This window comes from Biomphalaria glabrata, chromosome 7 (assembly GCF_947242115.1).
Source record: "Biomphalaria glabrata chromosome 7, xgBioGlab47.1, whole genome shotgun sequence".
NCBI lineage: Eukaryota > Metazoa > Mollusca > Gastropoda > Planorbidae > Biomphalaria > Biomphalaria glabrata.
This window is the reverse complement of record NC_074717.1, coordinates 24,983,491-25,005,703: the sequence shown is the minus strand read 5'-3', so window position 1 is coordinate 25,005,703 and position 22,213 is coordinate 24,983,491. Positions and strand designations below refer to the sequence as shown.

The 22,213-nt window shown below is 36.8% G+C and overlaps 1 protein-coding gene across 5 annotated transcripts in view; it reads left to right on the top strand.

Annotated features, from left to right (window-relative positions):
- The window catches only part of LOC106058449 (uncharacterized), a 73,510-nt gene extending 52,018 nt beyond the window's left edge, over positions 1 to 21,492 (top strand). For 4 of the 5 annotated variants that reach the window (XM_056035499.1, XM_056035496.1, XM_056035495.1 and 1 more), the window contains 5 exons: positions 1,213 to 1,293; positions 2,387 to 2,467; positions 14,282 to 14,329; positions 15,870 to 16,141; positions 18,821 to 21,492. In XM_056035499.1, coding sequence (XP_055891474.1) covers positions 1,213 to 1,293; positions 2,387 to 2,467; positions 14,282 to 14,329; positions 15,870 to 16,141; positions 18,821 to 19,075 — 737 coding nt within the window. In that variant the 3' untranslated portion in view covers positions 19,076 to 21,492. Of the gene's footprint in view, positions 1 to 1,212; positions 1,294 to 2,386; positions 2,468 to 14,281; positions 14,330 to 15,869; positions 16,146 to 18,820 lie in introns of all 5 variants that reach the window. The other variant, XM_056035498.1, reaches the window with a different exon arrangement.
- Positions 21,493 to 22,213: the final 721 nt, after the last annotated feature.

The following is a 22,213-nucleotide window of genomic DNA, read 5'->3' as shown; positions in this document are numbered from 1 at the left end:
ATGAAATTGAACTTCTCTGTTGACTGTTGCCAACTAAAAAAATCCTTTTAAAAAAAACAAACAAAAAAAAAACCTGATCTAAAGGGGAAGAACTCCGTCCTTAAAACTATATTTACCAATAATGTATATATATATATATATATATATATATACACTTATTTCCCTTATTCGATATCAAACAAATTAATTAATTACCAACAATTAATAAACTAATTGAGTATTTTTGTTTATCGATTCGTTTTTTATTTGAAACAATAAATTTGTGTAAAGTATCAACGGGATCGGAGAATACTTGAGTGAAAATTAGCCCTAACAATTATTTTGGAGGACTAAACCCAACAAATTTAGCGACATCTGTGAAACTGGAGTAGTAGTTTCCCTTGTTGCTATTTAACTAAATAATTAATGACCAGTAATTAATTGTCTAATTGGTTACTTTATTTTATTGATTCATGTCTTGTCTATGTCAATGAATAGGTGTGCGAAGTTGCAACTTGATCTGAGAATGGGTGTGGAAGAAATAACGTGTACACATTTTGTACCAGACAGACAATATGAAACGACGCTAACAATTGCAAGACTATTTGTAACTTGTAACATTCAGTTAGAATCAAGAGTAGAATTGTTTCATCGGCATCTATTTTACTGAGACGACAAATAACTAGCTTTAAATGAACTGCACAGTGGATTCTCAGGCAGTCCTTCATAGATTTGGTCACTGTATGGGCTATCTTGACCGAGCCGATTGATACAGTGTGCAGATTTAGCCTTTAAACAGCAAATACATGGGAACATATAGAAGACGACAACTATTACAAATTTGGATATGTGACTGAGCGGCCTGAACCGCTTTACTGTCAATGAAAGGAGGCTTCTGTTCAAATCCCGACTCCAGTTGAGGTTGTGTTTGCCGAGCGCCTAATGGCAGCACAGAAACCTTCTCGCAGATACCGCCTCCCCTAAAAGATTCACAAAAGTGATTGGACCATAGCACACTGAGCCTGTTTGGAAAGGTGCACTCTAGTGGCTGTACACAAGCAATTCAAAACAAAACAAACAAAATGAGCGAACATTAAATACGTTATACAGATGCAGGCAAAAGTAAACTTACAGAAAAGGACGACTTCAAAAATAAAACTAATAAACAAACAGTTGGTTTTTATGAATTAAATAAAAAAAAACAATATAAAAGTATGTTTCCCTGGTCCACAGCGTACACACCAACATTCCCTGGTCTGAGTAAATCAGCATTCGATACTAGTGTCCACGGCGCTCAGTGGAGGGCTGCACATGGTAAGTAGATACTTAATAATAATAGTAATAATAATAGTAATAATAATAATAATAACTGAGCTGGAAAAAAACGAAAATAAAGGAACCTTGGCTTGGAGATTAAGCGTTTATGGAAATCATCTAAACCAACAATATACCCCATTGTTATATCAACCGAGGGATAATAAGAACTGACCTCACAGATACCTTCAAGGCCTTTCGCATTCCTAGGAACATTTTCGTTGCCTGTCAGAGGGCGGTACTTCTGCAGACCTGCCACATCACCAGAAAATTCCTCGGTGGAAACTGATAAAGGGACTACGATGAATTTTATTTCCCTTTAACGAAACTCGACCCTGGCAGCGCCAGAGAATAAATACTCGTTCTTTTCTAGCACAATAATAATAATAATAATAATAATAGCATATCCTGTTGTTATATAAGCTGAGGGTATAATAACAACTGACCTCACTGGTACATACAAGGCCCTTAAGTTAACATCCCTATGAAGATTCTGGTTGCCTGTCAGAGCGCGGTATTGCTGCAGACCTGGCACCTCATCAGAAAATTTCCCAGTCGAACTGTTAAAGGGACTACATTGACTTCTGTTTCTCTCTAACGAAGCTCCACCCTAGTAGTGCTAGAGATGAATACCAGTTAACATAATACTATGTAACTCTGCCAGTTTAGTGTTCTAGCAAGGCTGGCTGACATTTGTAGCCACTTATACTGTATAGGCAAAACAACATTTTCTTGATGACAAAGATAGACCTGTAGGTTTATGTCAAATCAATTTTAGTATTTGCAATTACATACTTAAACTTTATTTAGTTTAGCGATCGTAAGATTTTTAACTGTCTTTAGAATTATTGTCTCAAAATGGCACACATTTTTTTTTCACTTGATATATATAACTAAGCTAAGATAATAATATTTAGCTGTAAAAAAAATATTTTTTTTCATTTGGAGTTTTAAAAATTCGCAAAACAAAGGTAGAGAAATATTGAAGATAATGGTAAAATTTATTTTAAAGTTTAAAGCACACAAACAAAAAACTAAATTAATCGCTGTAAAGAAAGTTTCAATTTGAGTATCAGTCATCATTTTTCCACAGCCTACGCTCAACAGTTCCCCACAGTGGGCAAATCAAGCTTAGAGTCCAATCTCCACAGCACACAATGGAGAACAACGCAAGGTAAGCCACTGAGATTTGTATCAAAAACAAATATTTAGTTCTTCCTAGTGTTTTCACGACAATTATTTGATTAGTAGAAAAAAAAAGTTATCCTCTCCAAGCCTGGTGTGTCAGCAGAACAAAGTAATCAAGTCTAAGCCTGGTGTGTCAGCAGAACAAAGTAATCAAGTCTAAGCCTGGTGTGTCAGCAGAACAAAGTAATCAATCAAGTCTAAGCCTGGTGTGTCAGCAGAACAAAGTAATCAATCAAGTCTAAGCCTGGTGTGTCAGCAGAACAAAGTAATCAATCAAGTCTAAGCCTGGTGTGTCAGCAGGACAAAGTAATCAAGTCTAAGCCTGGTGTGACAGCAGAACAAAGTAATCAAGTCTAAGCCTGGTGTGTCAGCAGAACAAAGTAATCAATCAAGTCTAAGCCTGGTGTGTCAGCAGAACAAAGTAATCAAGTCTAAGCCTGGTGTGTCAGCAGAACAAAGTAATCAAGTTTAAGCCTGGTGTGTCAGCAGAACAAAGTAATCAAGTTTAAGCCTGGTGTGTCAGCAGAACAAAGTAATCAATCAAGTCTAAGCCTGGTGTGTCAGCAGAACAAAGTAATCAATCAAGTCTAAGCCTGGTGTGTCAGCAGAACAAAGTAATCAATCAAGTCTAAGCCTGGTGTGTCAGCAGGACAAAGTAATCAAGTCTAAGCCTGGTGTGTCAGCAGAACAAAGTAATCAAGTCTAAGCCTGGTGTGTCAGCAGAACAAAGTAATCAATCAAGTCTAAGCCTGGTATGTCAGCAGGACAAAGTAATCAAGTCTAAGCCTGGTGTGTCAGCAGAACAAAGCAATCAAGTCTAAGCCTGATGCGTAAGCAGAACAAAGTAATCAAGTCTAAGCCTGGTGTGTCAGCAGAACAAAGTAATCAATCAAGTCTAAGCCTGGTGTGTCAGCAGGACAAAGTAATCAAGTCTAAGCCTGGTGTGTCAGCAGAACAAAGTAATCAAGTCTAAGCCTGGTGTGTTAGCAGAACAAAGTAATCAAGTCTAAGCCTGGTGTGTCAGCAGAACAAAGTAATCAAGTTTAAGCCTGATGTGTCAGCAGAACAAAGTAATCAAGTCTAAGCCTGGTGTGTCAGCAGAACAAAGTAATCAAGTCTAAGCTTGGTGTGTCAGCAGAACAAAGTAATCAAGTCTAAGCCTGATGCGTAAGCAGAACAAAGTAATCGAGTGTCAGCTTCAATAGCATCCCCAGTTTGTAGCCGATTGTTCGAAGCTTCATTGGGTCTCTCCAGACACACTTGGAGACACAGAAATGCTGAGACCACCTTAAATATCATGCATGAGCGTAGCCGGGGCGGGAGGTTTATTGTAGGTTAGATTTTAATGTTATAACATCACTTGCTCCAGCGCAGCTAATAATGCAAACGACAGTCACCAAATTCCATGAGCGTAGCCAAGGAGGATTTTGAGTTAAAAACGCCCTCCAAAATTTTTTTACGATAAAGCTCACTCTTCAATATAAGTCTTAAAGTGTACAACAGTCAACAGATTCTATGAGTGAAACCAAGAGAGATTTTGAGTTTAATTTAATTTACAACCCCCCTCCAGAGGGTTTTGAGTTGAACCCCTCCTCCAGCTGGGTTTGAAGCTAAAAACCACCTCTTCAATATAAAATTAAAGCAATCTACAGTCTCCAAATTGAATGAGCGTAGCTAAGGGGGATTTGAGATCGTTAAACATACCTCCAGAGAGTTTTAGTTTAAAAACCCCCAACAGATGGTTTTGACGATAAAACTTCCCCTTTCGATATAAAATCTAAGGCAAACAACATTCACCAAATTCAATGAGCGTAGCAAAGAGGGGTTACAATTTTCTACCAATCGCTGGGCTTCATTAATAAGGTTCAGTGAATAGCAGATTAGTTGTTTTTTTAACAAAAAAAAATTTAATAGCAGGAGAATGCACTGTAGATATCTCAGAATAAGCATTTTTTTCTTTTAATACCGAAAATAGTGCTTACAGCGCTCCCCCAGACCCCCTGGATGGCTAGATTGGGGTGTCTACATCTTTCAACTAACTCCAGGGGAACCTATTCTAGGGTACAATAAACACACACACACACACACATACATACATACATACATTACATACACACATGTAATATATATATATATATATATAAGAAAGTCCACTGTTGAGGATAGACGTAGACGGCGAAAAAAAAATCTAAATCAACCACATGTCTGAGCTGCAAAAGCAAAAGATGTAGGTCACAGCTTGGGCAACTGGAAGTACTGTATTCCTCAGTAATCTTCCAATCTTCCGACTCGAAGACAAGACTGATATATATATATGGCGGGGGTTGGTACAAAAAAATCCTCACCACCACCTCCTTCCTGAAAAAAATCCTGGTTGCGCCCATACTATGATGTGTGACTTTTTCCTTGTTAGTCACTATGAACTTCATGATATCTCTATAAAATGCAGCTTACAGTCTCTTGAATAGAGGTCTATAAGGAAGTCATATTTCAATCATTGTCACATTCAAATTCTTTGTAAAAGAACAAGTACTGTAAAAAAAAATCCATTCATAATTTATGCTCAAATTAGATAACAAGCTAAACATTTATATTTTATGTCATTAAAAAAAGCCAGAATCGGGATAATAACTACATTATATATATAGAATGCAAGGCATCTAAAGTCTTTCAAGTAAAATGTATTTGTGCATATCTCAATCTAAAGTCTTTACTGTAAAGTGTTCGAAAAGCTGCGCGTGAATTTATTTGAGCCTTTATTGCATATCTGAATGTAAGGTATCTACTGTAAAATGTTTGAAAGTTTTTTGATTCAAATTAACCCTCAATTAACTCTTGCTAAGTATATTGTACTGACAATATATTTCTGTTGAAGGAACATTAGCCCGGGCGGTAAACCAAAGATACCAATCCATATGAATCACTGACACAACATACAAAAAACTGGTGTCAGAAGATGTGCTACACTTTCCAAACATTCCATTCGAAGCAATCAACTAACACACTCTCCAACACATTCCCCTAATAACCACTAACCTAATGAAATAACGATACAACGAAATTAAAAAACAGTCAGTCCTTCATTTACTCAGTTCTCACAAGTCTAATGGGTCAAGCCATACAAGTTTGACTATGACCAACAGGGTATCCAGTGATAGCTAGTTAAACTGTTAGGTCTTCCGGCCATTTACCCGTCATTCCTTGCAGGCCATCCACTATCAAATCAATCCTTACCACTTCCTTGGTCAATTTTAATTATACATTTTCTTGTTCAAATTTTTTTTTTTGGTTTCAAGATTCAAAATTTAAAAGGAGAGACAGAGGAGAAGGGAGATAATAAAGTTGTTTTGTGTTGCGGGTAAACAAAAAGTAAACGCAGCTTGAAACAACCCTAGCCCTAACCTTGAACTCCTCACGTCATCTTGTCAAGTGAACCTGTTGTCACCTAAAACAAAATAAAATTTGAGCAACAAGCGGAAGATCTTAGAAAATTGAAATTCGCTGTGCTTAAAGGTTCGCGGTCATTTCACCCCCCGGTCACTTCATTCCCGGTCATTGTATCCCATGCCACTTCATCCCTGGTCATTTCATCATTGGTCACTTCATCCCCTGTCACTTCATCCCCGGTCACTTCATCCACGGTTGCTTCATCCCCGGTCATTTCATCCTCTGATCTAACAAATAATAATTCTAAAATGTATGAAATTAACAATATTTTTATCGGCCCCCGAAAGGGAAAAAGACGCTATTAGTTTTGTGTGGAATGTCTGTCCGTCCGTCCCGTTTAGATCTCGTAAACTAGAAAAGATAGTGAAAATCCGACATCATAATATTTTAGACCATTCAAAGTTCTGATTCAACGGCTACTTTTTTCTTTTCCAAAAATGAAAAATCTCATTTTTTTATTACTTATGCAAGCAGGTTTTTTTTTTCATAAAAACACACCACTTTTACAACTATTCACTATTAATAGTAAGAAGTACGGGAGTCTCTTTGGTAGGAATAATGTATTCATATAATTTTTAACACATTTATGAATATGGTTTTAGATTATTTGTCAAAAATTTTTTTTTTTACATTTGTATTCCACACAAATTTTCTTTGTATCCTTGTTTGTTTTTATTTACATGACTACGAGTGTGACTTGTTCAAAAGAAATAGAATTTAATGTCATTAAAAATATTTTTAAAAAATTAACATCTATAGATATAACGCTATAAAATTTGTTTTTGTCCATCGAATTCAATAAGATAGGTTATTGATAGGTTATTGATAGGTTATTGATAGGTTATTGATAGGTTCATTTGTAATTTCTTGGTCAGTGTTGCCTATTTCTTCCTGGAACGTTCTGCGGTGCAACAATTCCTAACTTTAATGTTCTAACGAGGATCAAAACAAAGCGTCTAAAGGCGATAGGAATCAGCTCGCGGATTGCTGCCTGGTCGTGCGGTTTGCGAGCTGGACTGTCGTTCTGATTTATCGACGGTCAAGGGTTCAAACCCTGCCCGCTCCCATCCCCCGTCGTCCTGCGGGAGGTTTGGACTAGGAAGTAAACTATCTTTAACTCTGAAGGAACATCCGAAACATGTAAAACAGAAACAGCTCCAGAGGAGGATCAACGTCAGCGTTGCTTAGAACCAATAAAACGTTATATCAGGGTTGATGCGTCCATATTCAAGAAAGAACTATGGACAAATAAAGATAAAGTGAACCATGGCGTAGCTAGGAATATGCCATCATTTGGGGGGTCAGGTGAGCTTGACCTCTTGGGGGAGGGGCTTGTTTTTTGCGTAATATTTAATAATAAATGTAAAAAATATTCTCTCATTTGGTGCCCTCTCTCAAGTGGGGGGTCTCCTGGGATTTTCAAATTTTCTCCCATCCCCCTACCCTAGTTGCGCCACTGAAAGTGAAAGATGGCCGTCTGAAGATACGTTATCATGAACATAAGTATTCTAATCATTCTCAACTACCTCCACCACACCTTGGCCTTTGATCAGTACATCATGCAATATGCGAAGGATAATACTGACATCCCTTACATCAAATAGAAACACAATATAACTAATATATATATATAGAGAGAGATACTTAAATTAAATAGACTAATTAAAAAAGCATCGTATATCACTCGAACACAGCTACCATCTCTTCAAGACCTTTTTCTTGAAAGATGCATTTCCAAAACACTCACGATTCTTAAAGACAATATGCACCCCTTAAATCACTGTTTCATAAGGTCTGAAAGAAATGGTCGTCTCCTTTCCATTAGGACAAAAACAGAAAGACTTAAAAACTCCTTTATCCCACTTTCGGCCGGAGTGTTACAAGATCATCTGTTGTCATCGAGAAGTCCATAGAAGTCTAATTCATAACGCGCTGGTGGTGCTGGTTTCGTGTCTGAATGTAGTTCGTATTTTATATCCATATTTTTATTGTACAGTAGTTACGCCGAGGTTGTTCAATTGTAGTCAAACTAAATTTCTATTTGATTGGATCAATACAAATTATCTTATCTTATCTTATATGTTTATATGCTTTTATATACTTATTTACATATATTATTATATTTCTACAGAAGAGTGTTGAAGGGAGGTGGAACACTATAAACACGATAATATAATGCGAAACGGATTTCGGGGGGCCCAAAATTTGGGTAGGGATACGGATAATAAGTGAAAATTAAGAGTTTGTATTAGAAAATATATTGTCTTTGCATTTTATTCATTCTTTACTACTGCAAAATAGCGGGTTGACTAGTAGCTTATAAACTAACGTTATACATGAAATAACAATAAGTATAACTTATGTTGTTTGTAGCCTAGCAATAATCAAAGTATGGAAAGTGAAATTATAGTCCGCGTAATGAGTTGAGTGTAAGGCCAAGGATGGTTGGGAGGGTGGAATTAGACATGGACGGACAATAGAATTGTCTATAAGGGGATGGGGGGGGTGGAATTAGACTTGGACGGACAACAGAATGGCCTGTACAAAGTGAAGGGTTAATTGCCGGAAGCCGCTCCGCCGTGCGGCCATCAAGCTGTTAAATGACCGATACAAGGTCTTGATTGTTCCCCACTTCTACATAGCCCAATCGTCCTGTGATTGTGAACGATTGTGGAAGATTGATTTTACAAGGATGATATAAGGTATGGGGGCTAGGGCTCTTTATTTTACGAACCATGAACAAATGGCTAACCCCGCTTTCTGTTGTTAGACGGAGGAATGAATATTTTTGTAAAGTTGAATGATCTCACAGTCTATTGAAAAACGTTCACAATCGCTTTGTTTGTAATCATGTCATTATTTTGTTAACCCTAAGTTGGGGCAGCAGTATTGTCAACTTTAACAAATGACTTTTCTATGGATTGTATTCTTTTAATATACTAAATTATTTTCTTGTAGCTTTGATCTTAGAAAAATTTACAACTCCATGATTCCGATGATGTTTCAAAAACATTTTCACTATTATTGTTATTAATTCAACACATTTTCATTTGTATTGTCTGTAATTGAAAACATTTTCATTTGCATTGTCTGTAATTGAAAACATTTTCATTTGTATTGTCTGTAATTGAAAACATTTTCATTTGTATTGTCTGTAATTCAAAACATTTTCATTTGTATTGTCTGTAATTGAAAGCATTTTCATTTGTATTGTCTGTAATTGAAAACATTTTCATTTGTATTGTCTATAATTGAAAACATTTTCATTTGTATTGTCTGTAATTCAAAACATTTTCATTTGCATTGTCTGTAATTGAAAACATGTTCATTTGCATTGTCTGTAATTGAAAACATTTTCATTTGTATTGTCTGTAATTAAAAACGGAAACATAGTGCAAGAAACTCAATGGGGTATGTGCTGTAAGGTATGTGCTGTAGGGTATGTTCTGTAGGGTATGTGATGTAGGGTATGTGCTGTAGGGTATGTGCTGTAGGGTATGTGCTGTAAGGTATGTGCTGTAGGGTATGTGATGTAAGGTATGTGATGTAAGGTATGTGCTCTAAGGTATGTGATGTAGGGTATCAGATGTAGGGAATGTGCTTGGGACAGACATCATAATGCTTCCACGTACGAGCCCTGCTGTCAGTCATGAGATTGGGTCACTATGGTCCACCGCCTTTATTTTCTCAATCAAATACTAATACCTATATGTCTCTGTGGAGGGGAGGGATTGTCTTTAACTTTTGATTGAAGATCCAGTAACTCACCTCGATTCCTTGATTTATTTCTTTATTTCATAGCCCAGCAAACTAAAATTTCAAACTCCAGTTTTATAACCACCATCAGAGTTTACTCGGCTGTAAGAGCTATCTTCCATCACTTTTTAGTTTCTCAGCAACTGACATTTTCTTTTAACCAGTGAGACACTTTAAAAAAAATAATATTATGAAATTAAATGAAATATTAACAAGATATAAGTTCTTTGGGGCGTCTCTGAGTCCACCTAGCTCTAATAGGTACCTAATATTAGTTGGGGAATAGTAAAGGCGGTTGGTCGTTGTGATGGTTACTTGAGACCATCGTTAACAGTGGACCACAGAAACAGATGAAGGTTAAATTATCTGGTCGCAAGATCTGAAAGAGTATCTAAATACAACTTATAAGCAGTCTTATAAACTTGATAACATAAAACCTACACAAGTTATACTAAGTGGATATCTTATAACTTAACTACTTCTTAACTAAAAGCTTCATAAATTATAACAAACATAACTTTAAAGCTGATTAGGTTATCAGCTTACAACTTACATAACTTTTAACAAACATAACTTAAAACCAAAATAATATAGAAAAAAAAATGAATGCTTTGGTAAGTGATCAACTAAAACAACTGAAAAGTCTAACAAAGCTATTTGTAAATGCAAAACAAAATTCTTTCAGTAGCTGGAATCGAACCCTCCACCAACCCTATTATTAGCTTTTAAAAGAAACCTATACACTTTTTAAAAGAAACCTATACACTTTTTAAAAGAAACCTATACACTTTTTAAAAGAAACCTATACACTTTTTAAAAGAAACCTATACACTTTTTAAAAGAAACCTATACACTTTTTAAAAGAAACCTATACACTTTTTAAAAGAAACCTATACACTTTTTAAAAGAAACCTATACACTTTTTAAAAGAAACCTATACACTTTTTAAAAGAAGCCTATACACTTTTTAAAAGAAACCTTTACACGTTTAAAAAGAAACCTATACACGTTTAAAAAGAAACCTATACACTTTAAAAAAAAAATCCCCACCCGGTCCTCACCTAAAAAAAAAAGCGTGATAGATCTAGATCTTTTGCAAAATGCCATCTGACTCGGCCAAAAGTCCAAAACTAAATTGTTTCAAAAGATCTCTTGCTATCTGGTCAAAGTTGTTGATAAAAAAAAAACAAATTGTCGTCTGATTTCTCACTGGAAGTATCCCCCCCCCTCGTTTTTTTCTTTTGTCCTTCACAGGGAGGCAGGAAAGAAATCACGAGTTGGGTTGTTGAAATTGAGCATAAAATTTAAATCTAAAGGGAAATATTTTTTTTTTAATTTTGTGTGGTGTAAGGGGGAAGAAGTGGGGGGATGGCGCTTTAAAGAGGATTCACAGCGAATGAACCAAACAAGAAAGATCGACAACTCTTTTTGGCGAAGACTAGATTAGTGACGGGTCAAGCGGCAATGCAACAAAAAAAAAATGTTGAAAAGAAAAATTGTTTGGAGACAGGGAAAAAACTGTGGAGAAAAGGGAGGTCTGAGGATGTAAGGAGGAGGGGGAGAGTTAAATAAAATTGAGGAACCAGGGGAAGCAACTCCAACTGGCAAACATCGTTCAAGGGAGATAATAGAAAGGGTAACCTCGTTGGCAATATCAACTGGGAACGTGCATTGAAGCGTGTCATCGGGAAGCAGAGTGCACTAACTGTCGGAGACAATCCAATAATGGCATTGTTGGCCCGGAGTTTGGGAAGAACATTAGCGAAATGGGGTCGTGGGGACCCGCCGGACTCATGAAGAGTTGAGGGACGAGACAAAATGAAAAAGGTGAACTGAGATGGGGGGGCGCTGGGGAATGAGCTGGAAGGAAGCGCCTTTGATGACGTTGGACTTCTTGGCTTGGGAGAGAAGTTTACCTTCTTCATTTGGTGTCCTGTGTGTGTTTGTATGTGATGAAGGGCTTAAGAGAGAGAAAGAGAGAGAGACAGGCATGTAATTAGAATGGAGTGAGTATGTGAGGAAAATGTGGAAGTGAGTAATAAATGTGTAGTAGTGAGTAGACCAATCTCTTCCTTTCATCTCTCTCTTTCTCTTCCCGCCGTCCCTCTACTGTCCATAATTTTCTTTTATTTCTCTCTTTCTCCTCTATTTTCTCCTCTATTTTCTCCTCTTTTTTCTCCTCTATTTTCTCCTCTTTTTTCTCCTCTTTTTTCTCCTCTATTTTCTCCTCTATTGTTTTCTCTATTTTCTCCTCTATTTTCTCCTCTTTTTTCTCCTCTATTTTCTCCTCTTTTTTCTCCTCTATTTTCTCCTCTATTTTCTCCTCTATTTTCTCCTCTTTTTTCTCCTCTATTTTCTCCTCTATTTTCTCCTCTATTGTTTTCTCTATTTTCTCCTCTTTTTCCATTCATCAAAGTTTGTCCTACTCTTTCTCTTCTCTCATTTTTTCTACTCTTTAAAAAAAAAAAAACTCTTTTGTATCTTCATCAATTAATGTTTTGTCTCTCTCTTCTCTCTCTCTCCTCGTCTTCCTCTTTACCTCTTTCTCATCTCTCTACCTCTCTCTTTCTCACACTCTGACACACACAATCCCTTTTTCGTTATTGTCTTTTGTCCCTCTCCAAATGACCGTATGCTGGTCGTCTTTGTGGTCACGGATTGGAACCCTGCTCGCATACATTCCTTCTTAAATCCTGAAGGAAAATCCAAATGATGTAAAACAAACAAACACATTTTCTGTTCCCATATTCTAGTTAGTGATGTAAAAACCTGGTACTAGAGTCTTGATTTCAGCAGTATGGTAGGTCAAGGTCATTCTACGTATTCCAGAAGTAGCCAAGAGTATAACACATGTCTTTGTAGATAGAATAGTCTAGACTCTAGACTAAGTATTTTAATGTTACCAAGTCTGGAACTATAGCCACAAACTAGATTTGTATATATTCTGAGTAGAATGTAGGCTATACATGGGCGTAACCTTTTTTATTCCAGGACGGTGGGAGGATTGGGGCGGAATAAAAAGATTACCGATTTTTTTAAAATCTATCTTTCATTATTTATTGAAATATAAGCAATCGCCCCAAATAAAGGAAGAATCGATTTAAAAACAATCAATATATATATATAAATGCATAAAAGACAATCTTATCTCCGCACTTACATATCTCTCAAGAATGTAGAAACTATTTCCCTTTTATATATCAAACAAAATAATTGATTACCAATAATTAATTGACTACTTGTTTTGTTAGATACACGAAATAATTGTTTCAAGTTTCAACATGACCCGAGAATGAGTGTGGAAGAAATAACGGTTACACTTATTTAAAGGGAAAGGAAACGACATTAAAACTATACCAATGAATACTGAGGGATTCATTTTCCTTGTTTGTATCAGACAAAATAATTAATAATCAGTAATTAATTGATTGATCGGTTCATTGTTTTCATTGGCTGTCTATTGTCTACGGCTACGCCAATAAATAATTGTGCCAACAGGTAGGGTGGGGGAAGAGGATCCTTATTTGGAACCCCCCCCTCCCCGTCCCCCACTTGATGTGCCTTGAAATGAGTGTCCGAAATTTATTTTTACATTGAATATTACACCATTGCGTGATAGTGAGTGTCGAATGTCAAAACGCAGGACTGAAATTAAGCTTCAATAATGTTACTGATTTATAGTTTGTCTTATGTATGTGTCAAAACTAGGTGGTCAAGAAGTTCGTAAAAGCTGTAACGATTTCACAGTTTATGTAGGCCTATATCTTTGGGGGAAAAAAACAACAACTAAATTACCAGCTGATTGGCAACATAGTGAAAACTTTGGTTTGACCTATGGCTTTTTTTTCAACGGGTATTCCCGCGCTCGACTCAAATGTTCTTTGAATTCATAGAGAATTAAATAAAAAAAAAATAGACGTTCATGAACATTTTGCGCACCGTCTTGTGTAGAAATAAGCTGGACTGGAATTTAGCACCGTCTTGTGTAGAAATAAGCTGGACTGGAATTTAGCACCGTCTTGTGTAGAAATAAGCTGGACTGGAATTTAGCACCGTCTTGTGTAGAAATAAGCTGGACTGGAATTTAGCACCGTCTTGTGTAGAAATAAGCTGGACTGGAATTTAGCACCGTCTTGTGTAGAAATAAGCTGGACTGGAATTTAGCACCGTCTTGTGTAGAAATAAGCTGGACTGGAATTTAGCACCGTCTTGTGTAGAAATAAGCTGGACTGGAATTTAGCACCGTCTTGTGTAGAAATAAGCTGGACTGGAATTTAGCACCATCTTGTGTAGAAATAAGCTGGACTGGAATTTAGCACCGTCTTGTGTAGAAATAAGCTGGACTGGAATAAAATCCGGGATTGTACAGTCTAGCTGCCATATTGAAGCATCACAAGAAATGAATAGAATGAGTACAAATGTTTTATGTGTTTATCATTTAAAATTATTTTGTTTTTAACTTTTTATTATGTTACTTGCTCCTTCTTTAAAAGTATTTGCACAAGTTGCATGTGAGGACTTAGTGGGTCAACAGACATTTTATTAGCTCTATTTCGTTTTTTTCAAAGTAATAGTTTTTTTTTTCAAATATTTTCAGATCTTTACCAAATACTGGGACCTATTTCATCTCGTCTCTCCACATCAGGTATACAAGGCTTTAACCATACTTTGGTAACATTATGTTGTAGCATAGTTCCTTAGTGTGTTTCTTTCTTTTTCATCGATTAAATCCTCATATATGTTATTCCGTCCTTATACCGTTTGTTGGGTGATCAAAGACATATTCTCCCTTGCATGTTACCTGTGGTGTGAAGTGTTATGTAACACTAAATTATGTACATTGTTGTCATTTTTAAAATATACATATTTATTTATTTGGTGTGAATGTTCAACATAATAGTAACACCAAGAGCTTAGCATTTATTCTCTATGAGGTGGGTTGTTATATGTTCACTTTCAGGTATTTAAACAGACATTTACTAGTGTCACTTCCTAATAACAATGAGATAGTTCAGTGACATTACCATTCGGCTATTCACTGGTTTCTTCCAGAAAACTCAGACCTACTTTCCATTCCATTCTTTCGTTTTCGAAAATCTAGATAAGATAAATATAAGATAAATATAAGATAAATATAAGATAAATATAAGATAAATATCAGATAAATATCTCAACTGTCACTTGACTTTCGTCGTAGGGGTGGCTGTGACAGTTCTTGTAACCAAATCCCTCCACATTTCCCGGTCAGCAGCTGTTATTATGGGGATATCAAGAGAGAGGCTGGTCCATTCTTTTGTTATCCAGCTTTTCTTTGGACGACCCTTTCTTCCTGCTCCCTCCACTGTAGCTTGAAGATTTTACTTTTAATAGTGAGTCATGTCTTACAGTATGACCCAACCAGCTCAGCTTTCGCCTCTTCACAGTATTTAAGTTTTCTCCATTTTTGCCAGCCAGATATTGACTTGTAAACTAACGAACTTGTTTGTCTTCTTTGTCTGGTATCTGATACCCAGCATTTGTCTGAAGCCTTTTACTCTCGAAAGCTTGGATTCTTCTTTTAGTCTCAGTGTCCGAATGTTACAACCATATAGTCAGGAGTACAGAGACTTGTAGCGAAGAGTACAGTTTTAATTTTACTGGGAAGCTGATTGTACTCTTACAAATATTCCAGTATGGTCATGGCAGCGGATGCCAAACTTAAACGGGTTTTTATCTCTTTTATTAATCATGTGTCTTACTATCTTGTTCAGTTTGACTCTAGGACCTAGGTATCTAAATGGATAAATATAGAACAGGGTTTATAAAATAGGGGAGAGAAGAAAGATCGGGGAGTTGGTTATGCATTTTCATATTATTCCTGTATATTTTAGTGTGGATTTAAAATTATTATTTTATAATGTAATATTTTATTTTAAAATAGTATAAAGCCTGTTCATGATACTAATCAAACTTATTCAATTAAAGTATTCCAATTTCAATTTTAATGTTTAATTATGTTCCCTGATCTATTCTTACGGAACCGCATCAAACAAATATGGAATCACTTTAAGTATAACATGACGGATTATACTAACAGTGAAAGATCAAAATACATTCCCCTCACATTAGCTTCCAACACTTTCTCTTTGTGATAAAAATCACATCCTTCTTTGAACGTTTTAATTTAATCTCAATAACATTCCCAGGTTCTGGTCAGATCCAACTCTGGCAGTTCCTACTTGAGCTACTCTCTGACTCGGCCAACGCCGCCTGCATCACGTGGGAGGGCACCAACGGCGAGTTCAAGCTGGTGGACCCTGACGAGGTGGCCAGAAGGTGGGGCGAGCGTAAGTCGAAGCCCAACATGAACTACGACAAGTTGAGCCGGGCCTTGCGGTACTACTACGACAAGAACATTATGACCAAAGTCCATGGCAAGAGATACGCATACAAATTTGACTTTGCTGGGCTTGATCAGGCAGGTAGCTTTTATTATCTTGAAAGAAAATTGTTGGTTGAAAACATTTCTTTAACCCGTCTATCTTTTTGTCTCTCTCTCTCTCTCTCTCTCTCATACATCTATGGATTTTAAGGTCACCCCTGAGTCCACTCAACTGTCATGGGTACCTGACATTACTTGGGGAAAATAAAGTCGGTTAGTAGTTGTGCTGGCCACATGACCCCCTCATTAACCGCTGGCAATAGAAACATAGGATCTTTACATCATCTGACCTATAGATCGCAAAGTCTGAAAGAGGGTACTTTTTTTGTTAATGTCTCACAAACTCACGCTCACACACAAGTGGCGTAATGAAATCATGACTTTGTATAGGAAAGACATGCATACTTTGGAAAAACGAAAAAATAATAACTATCAATTCCTGTCACAGTGCGCCTAATATCTTAATGGTATTTATTTTCAGTAGTTAGGATAGATTTGAACAGATCTGTAATGAATAATGCAGAGAACAAAGAAGAGAGATTCGGAACACTTTAATTCATGAATACAGCAAGACAAATGTCGTCAGAAGCACAATACTAAAATCATAGATTTTTTAAGTAAATCTAGTCAAATGAATATTAACGAACCGACTCTATTCCACTGGTTCATCTACTTGGTGGCGTACTGGTTTACTTCTCTTATATAAACTCACTCTGTCTAACTGTCTGGGGGGGGGGGGGAAGGAAGCTTCTACACTTTATTTCTCCCACTTCCCCTTCTAGGTTCAAGTTGAAACTTCACACAATAAGTCAATGTTGATGACAATAAAAAACAAGGTTACAAAAGACAGTTTGTGTGGAAACACAAACTCAAAATCGGCCCCCGAAGTAAAATGTTTTACATAATTCGGATAATCCTTCAGAGTTGAAGATAGTTTACTTCCTAGTCCAAACCTCCCGCAGGACGACGGGGGATGGGAGCAGGCAGGGTTTGAACCTTCGATCGTCGATAAATCCAAACGACAGTCCAGCGCGCAAACCGCACGACCAGTGGTCCACCCAGGTAGGCTTCAATATTTTCAGAAAGAAAGTCCGAATGAAATTATATCAAAGAAAAATGAGAGATAAGAATGGAGAAAGAAGGTTAACAGATCTTGTGTAGTGCCCCAACCGTCCCGCAGATCAAAGGATACGTGAAAGTGAATGTAAAGTTAGATGTGAACCTGGCCTAACTAGTTTGTGGTCTATAGGGCAGATGATGTAAAGTTCATCTGTTTTTGTGGCCTACGGTTAACGAGGGTGTCATGTAGCCAGCACAACGACCAACCGCCTTTGCTTTTCCCCAACTAATGTCAGGTACCCATTAGAGCTGGGTAGACTCAGAAGTTTAATCCCAGTCTTCACCAGGATTCGAACCCGGGACCCTCGGTTCGAACTAAATAAGTTAATTGTTTTAAAAAGGCTCAATCTCATATTTGAATCCTCAAAAAAAAAATATAAAAATTTTTGATGTATAGTAAAAATATTCACGAAAATGATGTTTATAAGATTACTATTCGTCTTAAATTAGGTCTAACATATAATGCATACTAATTAGCTTTTTCTTATAAAAAACTGCTTGCATAATTAATTTTAAAAATTAGAATTTTCGCTTTCAGGAAAAAAAAAAGTAGCCGTTGCATCAGAACTTTGAATGGTCTAAAATATTGTGAAGTCGGATTTTCAATATCTCTTCTAGTTTACGAGATCTAAACGGGACGGACGGACAGACGGACAGACGGACAGACATTTCGCACAAAACTAATAGCGTCTTTTCCCCTTTCGGGGGCCGCTAAAAATCAATTATTTAATCAATTTCTCGTAGTTTATTTATTTCATTTTTATATGACATATGTACAAAATTATACTAAGTAGGTAAATATAGAGAATGTGGTCGTTCGGTATAAATTTCAAACTATCAATACACTACTTAAACCTTCCATTTTTATAAGCGCTTGAATAACTCAGTGGCAAAACGCACTGTTATCCTATCATCGCTGATTTAGAAGTTCGGATAGAAGTTTGACGGGCTGAATGTGACCTTCGGGTCGTATTTTGGGCATCCCTGGTTACACGATTGATCAAAATAAGGCATGCAGTGTCAGTGAGGTTTCTATAGTGAACTTGTTTAAAGACACTTGTCTTTGCTAACTAAATCTAGAATAGAAGCTTCCGGTCTATTTCAAATCACGCGAGTTCATTCCAGAGAACAGCAATCAATGACGTCATTATTATTATATCGTTATTGAACTCACACGTTTAAAAGATGGTTAAGCCATTGTTCTTTTTGACAATCTTTCTTTCTTTTTTCTTTAAAAATTAAAGATGTTTTTATTTTGTTATTCATAGCCCATTACACTCATTGTACTCAGGGATTCTAAAAATTCCTAATGTTAGACAACCCAGTCTTTACCGGGTTACGACTTCGTTACAACTTGGCTCGGTAGCCGAGCGTTCTACCAACTGACCCGAGCTAATGAAGTTTTGTCGAATTAAGAGAAATATAATTTGTGGGCTTACTTTTTCGTTCCTTTGCAGACTTTGTACCTTATAATATGTTCAAGTTTAATATGTTTGAAATATACTCTGCTGAATAGATAATATGTCCTAATTAAAATCTATTGCAAGTATTTACTTCTAACCTCTTCTAACCTCTTCTAACCACTTCTCCTTTCAGTTGCTTCACTCTGCCAGCTCCGATTCTGCTTTTAAATTTCACCAGGACGTCTTCGGTTTTCAGAGTTACCCCGCCCACAAGTACTTCAGACCGCCCACGCACCCAATGAGCCCCGCCTCAGCCGCAGGACTATTTCAGCCGGCCGGCTGCTATTGGTCGAGCCATGGAAACGGATTTCTAGCAGGAATAGGAAGTCACGTTATGGCGTCGCATCACTCCGCCCACTTGCCCTCCCTAGGGTATCCATACTCATAAATAATAGTTTCTAAACACGCGCACACATAGATCTAGACTTGGTGCTGTAGATATGTACATATTCCAATTTGTTGTTAAGATAATTATTGATGGGTGTGTTCATACAATCTATGAGACTCGCCCATTTATCCCAAACAAATTTTGGAAGACACGCCCAATAAAAAAAGTTAAATGCTTTTTACCAAAATGCTCAAAAAATTTTTTTTTTATTTAGATCGTTGTATACATTGTAACTATTTTTCTCTTGTAAAAAAGATCTTTAAATTTGTACTGTTGCCAAGAGTCGTTGTCAATCATCTATTTGGGGAGGGGATTAAGGATGTCAATATTCATTGATTTTCAATGAAGTGACACTTTCTTTAAAAAAAATGTCAAACTTTATGTTTATTAATAATGTTGCGCATTAGTCATTATACTCCAGTCCAGTTCAGATTTCTATTTGCCTCATTGGGTCAAGAAAGAAGTTAATAACACCGTTCACGGGATGCGGGACTGTCCTCAACTTGCATGGCACAGCTTTAAGAACAACTTCTTCGACAAGTGCTTGCGACTTATAATTGGTGTCATTGGACGAACAAAATCTTAAACAACAGTCTGTGGGAAACAATCACCAATAGAACACGAAATGAAACGAAACGCATGAGGCTGGATTGGGCACACACTGCGAAGAACAGCAGGAAACTTTGCAAGACAGGTTCTAGACTGCAACCTGCTGGGGAAGGCTGGAAGACCAAAGAAAACATGAAATCTGTAGACCAAGAAGCAAAGACAGCAGGTTTGAGATGGACCCGACTGAAGGGAATCGCCCAGAACTGAGTCACATGGTGAAATACTGTGGCGGCCCTCTACTGGGAGCCCAATGGACAAAGTCAAGTAAGTCTACGACCAGGAAGGGTTAGAACAGACAAACGTAGAAGTGCAGACGAACGTTTGGGTGTTGATCTAAATGTTCAGTTAAAGGAGTGCTAGCATTTATTGGTGTGGCAAAGAAAGAATGTATGTGTGTGTGTGTGTTTGCTGGGAGTTTATGTAAAAGACGAACGAGAAAAAACAAGGTCAAGGTCTTATTATGTTTACTTATTTTTTCGTTACTGTTGCTTACTTTATAAATATTCAATAAACCTCAATTTAGAATGAATGCAGACATTGTATAACAGACATTATGTATACATTATTAGGTACATGTATTATTGTAGATTCATCTTATTTCTTTGACATTCTGAAACTCTAACATTTTTGCATAGCCCAAATCCCTGTCTCACTTTGAAAATTGAACTCTTGTTAAAATAGTAAGGGCTGGACATTCACAACTTTATGGTAAATTAAAAAAATAATCAATTTGAATCACAAAGTCTGACTTCTGTATACAACAAACAGTTGAGTGTTCGTGTAATGACATTCTGATCTAAACTCACAAGTACCCCTAGGGTCACATAAAGGTCGCACTAAGTTTTAGAATGTCTGGTCATCTCTTATGTTCATTTTGTATTTTGATGTTCATTATATTTGAATATTTTTTTAAGAATATAGTTTTTGTTCGGTTAATGAAGAAATATGTACAGATGTTACATTTTTAGCTATTTTATAATTTTCTTTCTTAAAAAAATTGGCTGTAATTATTGATCCATTAGCATTTCTGTAAAGGTTAAATGTTGAAAACAATACAGCCGCAGATATGCACACGTTAAAATAAACAAAATTAAATATGCATCAACAGAAATACCCGCTAAGATACAAACACTCAAACATAGACTTTGAGCCTTGAACTCAAAATTGGGGTGGCAGAATTATATTCCATACTTACTATCGCTTCCGGGTTATAACACTATGTGGATTGGTAGATAGCTTAAAGAGAATAATATTTATAAAAAAAGCAAGGCCAAATTTAGATTGTTAGACGATGAAGTTCTTGGCTCGTCTTGAGCCCTTCATAAATCCGTTGTACATTAAGAACCCTTTGCATGATGGGTCAAGTCAGGGCAAGAGATCCTGATACTCCCTCTCTGCCCTTCACTGTGCCCGAGACTTCGATAGTCTGAACAGTGTGTAAGTCGCTTCTATTTATTTTGTTTGTTTGTTGTTTGACCTCATTTCAAAAGTGTTTTTGTTTTCATTCACGTTGCTGAAAATATGTTTGTATTGACTTATATTTTGTGAACATAATCCAACATCTTTTTTTAAAAAGTATTTCTTTCCTCTAACTGTGCCAGCTATGTAACTAAAAGCTTGAATACACTTTCACCATGTTGAGTTCTACAACTGAGACACGCAGAGTTGAACATGGCTCTAGTTATGTTTTCTGCTGGAGTCTGTTACAAGGTACAAATAGGAAATCAACAAGCATAACATAGATACAATAATAACAATGTAATAACAATGACAATGTTGAAGCAATAATTAAACTACTCTATTGGTAACAGATTTGTTTGTTTTGTTGTATTCTCATTTTATTTCAGCTTTGCATGTGAAGCCTGTGCTAAGTATTTACTTCTTCCTCATTCTCATTATTCTGTAGAAGCGTTCAGATGACCAGACCAATATGTGAGATGAACTGTGCAGTGGGAGCTATTTGCTTCATATGGGGCCAGTGCAGTGGCGTAGCTAGGGTGGGGGAGGGGGGGTAAAATTTGAAAATCCCCCCGAGCCCTCACTTAAGGGGTCCCCCAAATGAGTGTCTGAGATGTGTTTTTACATTGAATATTAAGCCATTATCTCATGTCATGACGTTGAATGTCAAAATGCAGGGGCCCCTAAGAGGTCAAGCACCACCCGGGCCCCCAAATCGCTAGCGACGCCACTGGGCCAGTATCTTATTCGGAACTCTTGATAAGGAATGCAGCATTAAACGACATGGTGACATTCTATAGGAGCAGATTTCGAAAGTTCCTTGGTTTTTTTTTCAACTTCCGGAACATATGTTGTTTCATTCAGTGTGTCTGGTTCTGAGTTGAAAAATTAGACGTTGATCCTGTTGGTACATCCTAAGTGTTGATAAATGAACAGAGTTATTAGAACTATGTCTATGGAATTCAGCATTGGTTGTGTAATGTTGTCTCAGTTTAGTGGCCTCCGACAGGGGAAAGAGCCACTACTAGTTTTGTGTAGTCTGTCTGTCCAGTTGTGTATGGAAGATTTAAA